General features: G+C 36.6%; 2 protein-coding genes across 3 annotated transcripts; both read right to left on the bottom strand.

Annotated features, from left to right (window-relative positions):
• Positions 1–424: 424 nt before the first annotated feature.
• On the bottom strand, positions 425–3,332 carry LOC112202252 (subtilisin-like protease SBT4.3). The gene has a single exon (XM_024343201.2). It carries the CDS (start codon positions 2,716–2,718, stop codon positions 511–513), a length of 2,208 nt encoding a protein of 735 aa, XP_024198969.1. The 5' UTR covers positions 2,719–3,332; the 3' UTR covers positions 425–510.
• Positions 3,333–6,130: 2,798 nt separating this feature from the next.
• On the bottom strand, positions 6,131–11,987 carry LOC112182435. 2 transcript variants are annotated; one of them, XR_005804752.1, is made up of 4 exons: positions 11,830–11,987; positions 11,500–11,628; positions 6,739–6,932; positions 6,131–6,516 (listed from the first exon to the last, which is right to left on the bottom strand). XR_005804752.1 is itself a non-coding variant. In XM_040512742.1 (3 exons), exons 1-3 carry the CDS (start codon positions 11,963–11,965, stop codon positions 6,476–6,478), a joined length of 306 nt encoding a protein of 101 aa, XP_040368676.1. In that variant the 5' UTR covers positions 11,966–11,987; the 3' UTR covers positions 6,131–6,475. The 2 variants fall into 2 exon arrangements, 1 of the variants encoding a protein (XP_040368676.1); XM_040512742.1 differs by lacking the exon at positions 6,739–6,932.
• Between the last annotated feature and the right edge of the window lie 424 nt (positions 11,988–12,411).

Below are 12,411 nucleotides of genomic sequence, written 5' to 3'. Positions count from 1 at the left end.
GATTCAGCTAGTCCTGAATTTCCAATTGGAAGTGTTCTTTTCACTATGCATGCAAAGTGTGGAAATCTGGAAGATTGAAATTTGGTGTTTAGTAGGAGACGTACAAGAGATGTATTGTCTCGGAATGCAATGAATCTGGGTTTTCCCAGATTGGGTGATGACATCTATATCTGGTTGAGAATTTTCACTAGTTGAAAAAAAAAATGAAAAAAGGATTTTTCTAAATTTACTCTTTGCATTGGATTGGAGTGTACAAGTGTACAACAGCACATGTGATTTTAGTTTGTCAGTACATTGCTTTTAGAATGTTATTTACCGTTTTGGTTTGATAAACAATGATAATCATGTGATACTTTGAAATAAAATGAAATTCCCCCCAAGACTATAAAAAAAAAAAAAAAAAAAAAAAAAAAAGACATGGATTAGCATTTGTTTTATTACAACGACTTAACTCATTTGTGTGTCAAGCACCTACAGAATTTTTATTTTATTTTGCAGTAATGTTAGGATTTATAGTTTTTTGTAGATAACAATTGGACTTCTAACGCTATGAATTCCATCAGACCACACCAACGATGCAGACACATGTGATTGTGCTTCATTGGACAAACCTTTTCCAGCAACGGTCACATTAAAGGTCTTCTCCTCTTCCAATGACTTGAAGGAAAGAACTTGAGGCACCACTTTGATGTCAACTTCAGTAGAGTTGGCGAATACTGTAGCATTGTAAGTGGAGTTTGCAAGGCCAACATTCTTCACTGTTCTGTGAAAATTTAACGAAAAGGATTTGTTTGGTACGACAACGGCTGCTAGTGAAGGGTAATTGTGATCTTGTAAAGATCCTTTGTCGGGGCCTGTAGAGCAAGTGTTGTTATCTCCTGATATAAGTCTAACATCGGTCTGGTTTAAGACCAAGCAGAGCAACTTGATGTAGTCTTCCTTAGAAGCTTCATACACAAGCCCTGGGTCTATAGCTTTAACAGGATTGATATGTCCGGATCCATATGCAAATTCACCAGCGGCTCTGCTATTGTCAGTAACATTCATAGGAATAGCTGTAGTCATAAGAGATGATTTGATGGCTGCTGGAGACCAATCAGGATGGAATTCTTTAACATATGCAGCAGCACCGGCCGCGTGAGGGCAGGACATGGAGGTTCCAGATAATATACTATAATTTACATGCCTTGTGTCTTCAAGACTCCTTGTAAGTACACCAGCAGGTGAAAAGGCAGCCAAAATAGTTACACCTGGGGCGCTTATATCTGGCTTGATAATTTCTGGTAGAATTGAATTTGGTCCACGTGAAGAGAAGGAAGCAACAACAGGTGCAGTGGTATCCCTTTTGACTTCACTTTTTAATATGTTTACTCGAGCATCTTTCGTGGAGTTCATGTACAACTTGATCAGACTATGCTCTTCGTAGGTGAAACCTGTTGCAGGAAAGGGTACAATTGGAGAAACATCATCCCAATCAAATCTCAGAATCGAGCCTACTGCTCCAGAACTATTGGCTTCATAAACTCCGAAAGGCTCATCACATAACACAACCTTTCCCTTAACTAAATCACTGTCTAAGCAGCCTTCTGTACAACTCTCAGCTTTGGACTCGGAGCATTGACTTGAAGCATCTTTTCCATATATCAATGGAAAACTTCTCCCATTTAATGTGAAAGTGTTCACTGTAGCCCCAACCAATGTCGTCCCATTTTCTAGAACAACGTTGTCAATGATTCTACGATCAGTACTACTTGCTGCAACTGCAAGTATCCATGGTGCTACACTTACAACACTTGAATCATCAGGACCAGTGTTGCCTGCAGAATTTGATGTAAGTATCCCCTTTGTCATTGCATGAAAAGCACCAATAGCAATAGGATCATGCTGTAATAAAGCTGCTTGCACATTTCCTATTGAAATTGTAATGATATCAACTCCATCGGCAATAGCATCGTCAAAAGCAGCCAAGATATTCTCTGTAGGACACCCAAAAGCATCACAGACTTTATACGCAGCAATTCTGGCTGAGGGAACCCCTCCTCTTGCAGTACCTTGTGCCAGTCCGTAAAAGCTCACATCCTTTACAACGTTTCCTGCTGCAGTTGAGGCTGTGTGGGTTCCATGGCCTATTTGATCCCTTGCATCCTTTAAGTACGGAGCATAAAACCGAGCTCCAATCAGCTTCTTGTTGCAAGTGAAATTTTTGCCACCTTCACAAGCACCTTTCCACTTCTTGGGAGGAGGACCAAAACCATCATCTTTAAAGCTCTCTGATTCAGGCCAGATTCCAGAGTCAATGACACCAATAATGGTATCACTCTCAACACTAGCATTCCGTTTGGTTTTCTCATTGAAACCGATAAAGTCCCAAGATCTTGTTGTATGAGGATGGAGAATTCTGTTCGGAAAGACAGAGACTACTTCCTTCATGTTAGCAAGCCTTTCCCTTTCGCGGTCAGTGAGCTTTGCAGCAAATCCATTGAAACTCCTTTTGTAACTTCTTGTCAAGAAATTTGTAGCGGAGTTGCTCTCGACAACTTTTTCAAGTAGACCAAGGTGGTGAGACAATGGTGAGTACACCTCATTATCAGGAAGTGAACCCAGGTACACAATATGGACCTTTCTGTTTTCATCAATGGCTTTGCACAGGAAGAAGTTCAAGGTAAGTATAAGACTGGGGAAAACATAAGAAAATAGGATAGCTCCATGCTTAGCCATTGTTTTTTTATGCTCTAAAACATTGCTACTGAAGAGTGCTTTATACTGAGATTAATAACGCAGTAGCACATCTCCATTATGCATCCAGATTTTATTTCCTTCAATTGATGATGCATTTTTGGCATTGCAATTAACCTAATAATGATTTTTTGTCCTTAATAACAATTCAAATTCATTTTGTCCATTCCATCATGTATGAAGTTCCAGATTATCCTTGATAATTTCTACGAATGTTGTGAATCCTTAGATTTAGCTCTGGTGCGATAAGAAAGTATCCATATATAGCTATGAACTAATTATCACCTAAAAGAAGGTTATGTTCATACAAATTATTACATATTCTGCTTTGTTGGTGATTTTGTTCTTGGCCAAATTAAAAGCCTTAATTTTATTATCATATTTGCCCTTACTGATTAGCCTTGATAATTTTTAAGAATCTTGTGAAATCGTGGATTTATCTCTTTTGCAATAAGAAGAGAGTTTTTATTGGGACCTCTAAATCACTATAAAATGACTATTAAGGAAAATAATTATACCAAAAAAATATTATACTTATTTTATGTAGACTTTCCAATTCAATAATATTAGATTGTATTTCTTATCTATTTTCATTTTCCAATTTCATTACATACTCATTAAAGCATTCATATATATTTAATAAGAATTAAAAATATTATTAAGATTATGTGACATAAAAATATATGATATATATGTTGAACGCATATTAGTGAAGCAAAACAAAATAAATCCAATTTATGACCTAAATCTAAGTCAATCCATTATATTTGTAAAAAAATTAAAATTAAAATTAAAATAATTATTCATGTGATACAAAAAATAGAAAAAAAAAATAAACATTAAAAAACGAATCTTTTTTTTTTTTGAGAATAAAAAAAATGATTTCTTCATTTTTTTTTTGCACAGCTAAAGTAGAAATTTTTTTTTTAAAATAATAGGTCATGGCATTTTCTTATTGATTAGACATTAATTTTTGAAACTCAAGTTTGATTAAGAAATGTATATTTAGTTAAGATTTATAGAGTGATTAAATCATTGAAATGACTAAATTTTTATTTTAAAGATAATAATTTGTTTGCAAATTATATGAGTGAGGTTTAGTGAGTAAATTTAGTATTTGAAAATTTGATAAGAGGTGTAAAAAGCATAGAAGTCAAGTGAGTAAATTTGGAGGTTCTAATAGAAAAGCTCAATAAGGAAAGTATGCATATATAGCTATGAACTAACTATCACCTAAAAGAAGGTTATATTCATCCAATTGTCGCATTCTTTTTTTTTGGTGATTTTATTCTTGGCCAAATTAAAAGCTTTAATTTCATTATCATATTTGCCCTTGCTGATTCTATCTTAAGCTGCCAAAATAAAAACAACTAGATAAATTTTCAACTATAGATGCTTAGCCGGAACAAATTAACAAATTATATATATACATAAGGATCTAAATCCTCTCCTGTGCCAAGCTCTCTGCTGAGCTACCTAAGCTTTAAAGAAGATTGTGACACATTATTATTATTGGATCCAATAATCTACAAAAGCTTAGCTCTTCTTTTTCTATTTTATTTCTCTCTCTACTGTTCTTTTATTCCTTCACTGCTTAGTCTACTCTCATTCTATCTTGTTCTTATTTTTCCCATCCTCTCAGACTCCGACTACGTTTTCAATCTTCTTGCCTCCGCCCTCCGATACATTCTCAAGTCTCTCCACAACCCGACCCAAACCCGGATCCCCAACTCTCCCAGATCTTCCACTGCTTCCACTGCATCAACACCTCACGATTGACCTCCTTTTTGGCAATCTCCGCCTCGAGAAGGGGACCGTTCTGAAATGAAGCAAGCCACTGTTGAAGGGTTTCATGTAAGAAGTGAGTTCATGTAATTGATTTCTCCATGAATCAAGAGATGCGATGGCCTCCTTTGTCAGTTGGCGAGAAGGAATACAGAGTGAAAGAGTACGACAGGTGTTTGATGGTCTATAATATTGTCAATCAAGCTCTGTAAAATATGCTGGAATGAAATTTTGGTACTAGGTATATGAATAAGAGCCCAATTGTTTTGATATTAACCATGTTGTTTTTATAGATTTTATTTGTTTTGCTTATGTATTTTCACATATTTGGGGATAAAGAAGAATCAACTTAATCTTGATTAAAAACTATCAGATTTGCTCACTTAAGGGACAATTTTGAGGGACTATGAGGGATAAATGCATCTCAATTACATGTATTAAGTATAAAAATAGAAATTATAACAACTTAAAACCGTGCATTTATTTTCAGCCGTCAAATTCACTTATCCCTCACAGTCCCTTAAAAACTGTTCCTTAGATGAGCAGACTTAGCCTTTAAAAACCATATCAATATAATGAAATTAAAATTTCAACTCCATGCGATTTCAATTCTCACAGCTTAATTACATAAAAAATAGAACAAGACTATTCAACTTCATCTCATATTCAAAAATCCATTTAAAGGCAACAAGTAGTCAGGCGTCATACCAAGAAGCTTTTTTTATTTATTTAATTTTTTTTTTATCAGGTAGTTAGCTGTTAGTAACTCACACATCCATGCAGTGGTATCCCAGTGCCAGGACACCTACACCGACATTGCGGCGAAAGCCAAACTAATCCACTGCACAGCAGACGCACGAACCCAAAGGGTTCCTCAAATCTGCTGGCCACGGGATAGAGTTGGGATTCGAACGCTAGACTTGGGAATTTTAGACTAGGTCGTTCGACCAACACACCACACTATGTGGTCATACGAAGAAGCTTGAATTTGGCTAATTAACATAACCCTGCAAGCTGTTTTAGCATGGTAGTAACTTGAACTAAATATAATGGATCTAATACACTGAGCATAGGCAGACTCAAGCTAAGCCCCCGTTTGTGATAGTTTAGCTTAAACCATAAGCAGTTATAGTTTTTAGCTTATGAAAAGCAGGTTTTTACCAATTTCTATAAGCAGCAACCTAATGATGTAACTTTTGAAATAATCAGCTACTTTTTTAAATTTCATCAAACACATTTTGCTACTTAACTTATAAGTTAAACAACTTTTACACTTTAAAAACTATGCCAAACTGGACCTAAGCATATATACCTTGATAAATAATCAATAACACAATGGTACAAATATTAGTAAGAATACAACTGGAGAGATGAGTAATAATGGGTCTCTTTTTAACTCTGGTAATAGGACTGTGATCATCAATCTATAATTCATGTATGCAGATATACGTACCGTCTTCTAAGTTGCCAACAATATTGAGAAAAAGCTTGAACTTCTTTCTTCTGATATATTTGTATCATCTGTAAACGTCCATGCAAAATTATCAGTAGTTCACACTTTCAATGATATGGGTGCGTGTTTTTATTAATGTGTATATTGTTTTCTCAATTAACAAAACAGGTTCTTTATTTGAATAATGCTAGAAACAGCTTCGCAATGGCCTCGCAAAAGACTAAGGATCAATGTAATGCTAAAGCTCGTAAACTTTATTTCTTAACAAGCTTAGCTGATCGAAACTGACAAGCAGCGTACAACATAAGGCCGCTTACATGCATATAGGCATAGCAAGCTTAATCTACAGAGAAACTAGCCTTAACAAAAAGGAATTCTGGGGCATCATCAGAAGGAGTAAATATATAGCTTTTTTTTATTATTTATTTATTTCTTGTTTTAATCATTGAACTCGATCGACCATTCGGGGAAGATCGGACAGCTAGCAGCTAAGTTAGCTATCTAGTTCACAAGCTCGATTGGGAGGGCTATGCCTACATCTCCTGTAACAAATAAACAATTAACTATGATTAGCAACATTATAATCAAATTTAATCAAGCACGTTCTAAAATAATTAAGATAGTCACACCCAAATTTTGGATTGCTGGTTTCATGCCGCAATAGCATAATGCAGCCTCAATTGGATAAGGTTCAGTGCAAATTACACACTCATAACACTAACAAATAAGTAATAAGAACATAAAATCAAATTGAAACTAGTTACCCGCATATTGAATTACTGGTTTCTTGGTGTTGAAAGCAATCTTTTTATCACAATAGTACAATACTTTCTCCATGTACAAATTACACACTCATCACATATTTCAATGAATTCCGGATATGAAATAAAGCCTCCCACTGATTTCGAAACTAGTTTGGAGACCAAGTCAAATTTTGTACGCAATTTTTTCTACATATCTGCGCATGTTATTAGTAATACATGTAGGAATTTAGGCTATGTTTGGGGGGGCTTTTTTGCTCCCCTGCTTATAAGCACAAGAGCTATTGGCGTTTGGTAACCCAGCTTAATTTCAGGCTTTAAAAAAAGCTGCCCCAGCTTATGGCGAGAAGCAGAAGCTGGCTCCCCCCAGCTTTTAAAAGCCAGAAGCTCGGGGGTTACTGTAGCGCGGAACACTGTTCATTAATGAATTTTTGAAAATCCCGTTTTCTATCCTCCGTTGGCTGAAACAATTACAGCCGATGCCACCCATCTCCATCGGTCTCTCGATCCCATCTCTCACTCGATCCCATCTCTCATCTCCCTCTGCTCTCTCTCATCTCTCTCTGCTCTCTCTCATCTCCCTCTGCTCTCACTCGATCTCCGCTCTCACTCGATCTCCGCTCTCCTCTGCTCGGTCTCCGCTCTCCTCTGCTCGGTCTCCGCTCGGTCTCCGGTCTCCTGTCTCGATCTCCGCTCGATCTCCGCTCTGCTCTGCTCGGTCTCCGGTCTCCGGTCTCGATCTCCGCTCGATCTCCGCTCTCCTCTGCTCGATCTCCGCTCTCCTCTTCTGGGTCTCCGGTCTCGATCTCCGGTCTCGATCTCCTGTCTCGGTCTCCGGTCTCGATCTCCTGTCTCGGTCTCCGGTCTCGATCTCTACTCGGTCTCCGGTCGATCTCCCTCCGCTCGGTCTCCGGTCGGTCTCCCTTCTCGGTCTCCGGTCTCGATCTCCGGTCTCGATCTCCGGTCTCGGTCTCCGGTCTCGATCTCCGGTCTCGGTCTCCGGTCTCGATCTCTACTCGGTCTCCGGTCGATCTCCCTCCGCTCGGTCTCCGGTCGGTCTCCCTGCTCGGTCTATCTCCTCTGCTCGGTCTCCCTCTGTTCGATCTCCCTCTCACAGAACCCATCCAATCACAGAACGCATCTCGGCCTCTCACAGAACCCAACCAGTCTCCCTCTGTTCGATCTCCCTCTCACAGAACGCATCTCGGCCTCTTTTCGAATCAAGCAAGTCAGTCTCCCTCTGCTTCGTTCTAATTGTTGTTATAATTATTGTTATTTTCGTAGTTCTTGTTATAATTGTTGTTAAATTCGCAGATTGTTGTTATAATTGTTGTTAAATTCGCAGATTGTTGTTATAATTGTTGTTAAATTCGTAGTTCTGCTTCGTTCTAATTGTTGTTGTAATTGTTGTTATAATTGTTGTTATTTTCGTAGTTGTTAAATTCGCAGTTCTGCAAAGATTCTAATTGTTGTTCTAATTGTTGTTATTATCGTAGTTCTTGTTATAATTGTTGGTTATATCTTTTACAAACCAGAATAGCAGGTAATTGTTGTTATAATTGGCGTTTTTATCTGTGCTAGATGGCTGTTTGGAATGATGGTTTAGTAGATGTCTTTTGTGACTTATGTATCAAGGAGGTGGATAACAATAATCGTCCAAATACTCATTTTAATCCGGAGGGATGGGTGAATATAATCAATAATTTTTGTAATGAAACGGGCAAAGAATATACTAGAAAACAAATGAAAAATAAATGGGATTCCCTCAAAGATCATTGGAAATTATGGAAAGATTTGAAGGGAAAAGAGACCGGTCTTGGGTGGGATCACAAGCGTCAAACTATAGATGCATCCGATGAGTGGTGGCGCCTCAAGATTGAGGTATGTAAATCAATTTAATTATTTTGGTTAACAATTATACTTCATTTGAGATACATTGAACATTGTTTGATTTATTTATTTATTTGTTTGTCTAGAAAAACAAGGAATATGGAAAGTTAAAGAAAAAGGGAATTGCACCCGATTTTGAAGACAAGTTGGATAAGATGTTCATGGGTATTTCTGCCACTGGTCAGCATGCATATTCACCATCTTCTGCACTACCTATCCCTAGAAGTCCACATGAAGGTAACAATGAGGTGAACCTTGAAGGTAGTGGTGACTCTGAGGATAATGATGATTTGGCCCCGGCTCTGCCTAAAAGAAAAAGAAATGAGAGAGCTGAGAAAGGTAAAGGAGTAGTACCAAAAAAAGAAAAGGTGGGAGGTGCTGCTCATTTGGCTAAACAAATTAATCGAATGTGTGAGGCAATTGAGAGTAGGAGCACAGGAACTTCCATGATCAATAAAAGTGTAGAAAGTGGAGGCACTAGTATTAAGGACGTGATGAAGGATGTCACCTCATTGCCTGGTATCGAGCAGGGTAATAGTTTGTGGTTTTTTGCTACTCGACTGTTTTTAAGTCAAGAGAAGAGAGAGATGTATTTCACTATGGAAGATCGTAACGTGAGGTTGGAGTGGCTGAATTTTGAGATGAACCATAACTAAGACATTATTGTTGTTTGTTTCAGCATTGTTTTTAATAATAAGAATTGGAAGTATTTTATTTGTTTTTCATCATGTGGATTATAAAAATGGGATTTGGTGAATTTTTTTCATTACTGCTTGTTAATGATTTAGATGTTGTTTATCATATGTATATCATATCATATTTACATTTAAATTTGCAGGTTTTGGATTGATATATGAACAATTCCGAAGTAGATGAAGTGGAGGAGGAGATATTCTTACGAAGTGTGCAATTTAATGCTCTGCTCATTCAACATTATTACATGAACTATGTTCATAAAACTCCTTGCATGGTATCTTCTCAAACAGGTAATAAGTGGATAATGGAAGTATTACAAGGGAATGACAGTCGGTGTTACAATGCATTTAGAATGCAAAAGGAAGTATTTTATCGTTTATGTAGTGATTTGGAAGTTCAATTTGGGGTGTTGGGTTCAAACAGAACAAGTCATATTGAAGTTATGGGAATGCTATTGTGGTGCCTAGGACAGGGATGTGGAATTAGGTCAGTAGCAGAACGATTTCAACATTCTAATGAAACTGTTTCTAGATATTTAGGAAACGCACTAGATCATGTGTGTAAACTAGGTAAACGTATAATGAGACCTTCGGAGAATGAATTTAATGGTGTTGCACCGGAGATCATGAGGGATAACAGATACATGCCTCATTTTAAGGTATTTGTCATGCGTTACTAGTCAATAATTTCACAATTTAGTTACTTCTATTAATTGACAAATAACATCATTATTTACAGGATTGCGTCGGCGCTATCGACGGAGTCCATATTCCCGCTTCTATAGCTCCTGAAAAACAAATACCGTACATTGGTAGAAAAGGAATACCAACACAAAATGTTATGGCGGCATGTAATTTCAATATGCAATTTATCTATGTATGTGCGGGATGGGAAGGGTCTGCTCATGATACGAGAGTGTTTCTATCGGTACTTCGAGATCCCGAAATGAATTTTCCTAAACCTCCACTAGGTAACTATATTTATTTTTAGATCAAATTTTATGATGCTTTGAATGAAGTTTTGTTAAAATTTGACATTTCTTTATTTTACAGGAAAATATTATGTTGTAGATTCCGGATACCCTCAAATGAATGGATTTTTGGGACCTTACAAAGGTCCGAGACAACATTTTCAACAATACCGTAGGCAAGAACCAAGAAATGAAAAAGAGGTATTTAACCAAGCACACTCTTCTCTTAGAGGCGTTATAGAACGCACATTTGGAGTTTGGAAAAAAAAGTGGAAGATTTTAAGGGACATGCAAGGTTATTCATTTGAAAAGCAAGTGAAGATTGTCATTGCTACCATGACACTTCATAATTATATACGGATACATGCACATGGTGATAGACATTTTGTCCGCAGTGAAGAAAGAGAAGGTTATGGGTCAAGTGATGAGATAGAAATGGATGATGATGTAGAAGAAGAATATCATGGTCACGGTGCACAAGAAATGGAAGCAATAAGAAATAACATTACTCAAAGTTTGATGAATGCGCGTAATAACGTGAACATTTGATGTGAACTAGAAACTATGATTTATAATAATATAGTCACCATGATTTAAATTCATATTGTCCAATATTAATCAAATAGTCACCATGCTTTATAAAAATTCAAAGTTAACAAAAATTAATACGGACATAATAAAGATTAAAAAGAATAACAAGATCATTTGAACAATATTGTTTTATATACAATTAATTAAGCAAAATAATCTCTCATGTCCAATTCGGTCATTCCACAAATAAAAAGCACAAGCCAGTTTGATTTACCAAACACTTTGCCACTGCTTCTGCCACTGACAGCCCTTATAAAAAGCCAGTTTACCAAACACTCAGCAGCTTTGCTTTTCAGCCACTTATTCTCAGAAATAAGCAGAAGCCAACTTTTTCTCAAGGAACAGTCATACCAAACATAGCCTTAGTATGGTTGATAAAGAAAGCATATGTACTTTTATATTCTAAAGTATATATAGAAAGTACATATGCACATCCCCGTTGTTTTGATGCATGCTTTTGCTGCATCTATGTGGATAATTCCGAAAGAGTTACAGTAGTTATCTTTTTTCATATGAACCATAATAGAAACAATATATCAATTATCATATATCAACTACAATAATGTTGATGGAAAACAATAAAATTATTTCATAATCTCTTAAGTTGGTCAGATTACCAGATTTCTGGAGTTCTGCAGTTGGTTTCCACCCTGCACAAGTGCACTCTGCAAATTCTGCAGCACGCTTATCGCAAATGCAAGCGTCACAGATGCGGATGCACAGTAGATATGGAATTCGCTGGCATTCTTGTGATTGAACAATAACATATATATATAAGTTAATTTATTACAAAAATAATATACATCTATTCTGATATGATTTAACTAATTTAACAACATGAGGAAACATAGACAAACAATAATATGAACATGTATATTTTGAACTTGAACTAATTAATGTATAGCTACTTAGCTTAGCTAGCTAAGTAGCTAGGTATAGGTAATTACCAGCATTAGGGTCTGGTTGGTTCTTGGAGGTAAGCAGCTGGCCAAATAGGTCTAAGCGAGCATGAACACTAGTTGCTGCCAAAGCCATGGCAAGCAACATTAAGAAACTCACTTTCAACATATTTCTGAAACTCATACTGTTCTCCCACTCAACTCTCAGCTCTGTGTGTGAGAATTGATCAATTGAAGAGGCCGTGAGGGCTATTTATAGCTCTAAAATTCAACGGACCAATGATAACTAAATATTCAACATTAATTAATTCAAATGGAAACATGTTTTTTTCTTCTGGCGAGCTGTCGACCTTATCTGTGATAACCTAAATAAATCAATGACTCCGATTTATTTACAACACAAGCTGTACACACACACTATTAGATTACGATCGGTGGAATATTGTTGACGATGATATGCAACTATCTAGATTACAATTGTGGAATTGGGTGGAATATTGTTGACGGTGATATCTCAACTATATATAGATTACAATCATGGAATTGGGTTGCTGAGTTTTGATGAGATATTATGGGTCTAGTCTCACCTCCCTAATCATATGGTTTGAGATGTAATTAATTTGTCGTGGT

Source organism: Rosa chinensis, chromosome 1, assembly GCF_002994745.2.
Source record: "Rosa chinensis cultivar Old Blush chromosome 1, RchiOBHm-V2, whole genome shotgun sequence".
In the NCBI taxonomy this organism is placed as follows: Eukaryota; Viridiplantae; Streptophyta; class Magnoliopsida; order Rosales; family Rosaceae; genus Rosa; species Rosa chinensis.
Note: the sequence above shows the minus strand (reverse complement) of the source record. Positions and strands in the feature narration are given on the sequence as shown.

Bases quoted from the DNA above. Each gene is read 5' to 3' on its own strand.
- LOC112202252 (XM_024343201.2), bottom strand. From the start codon at position 2,718: ATGGCTAAGCATGGAGCTATCCTATTTTCTTATGTTTTCCCCAGTCTT.
- LOC112182435 (XM_040512742.1), bottom strand. From the start codon at position 11,965: ATGAGTTTCAGAAATATGTTGAAAGTGAGTTTCTTAATGTTGCTTGCC. The intron at 11,629-11,829 runs GTAATTACCTAT...TTCAATCACAAG, and splicing joins CCAACCAGACCCTAATGCTG to AATGCCAGCGAATTCCATAT. The intron at 6,517-11,499 runs GTAATCTGACCA...TATTTGTTACAG, and splicing joins TGCAGAACTCCAGAAATCTG to GAGATGTAGGCATAGCCCTC.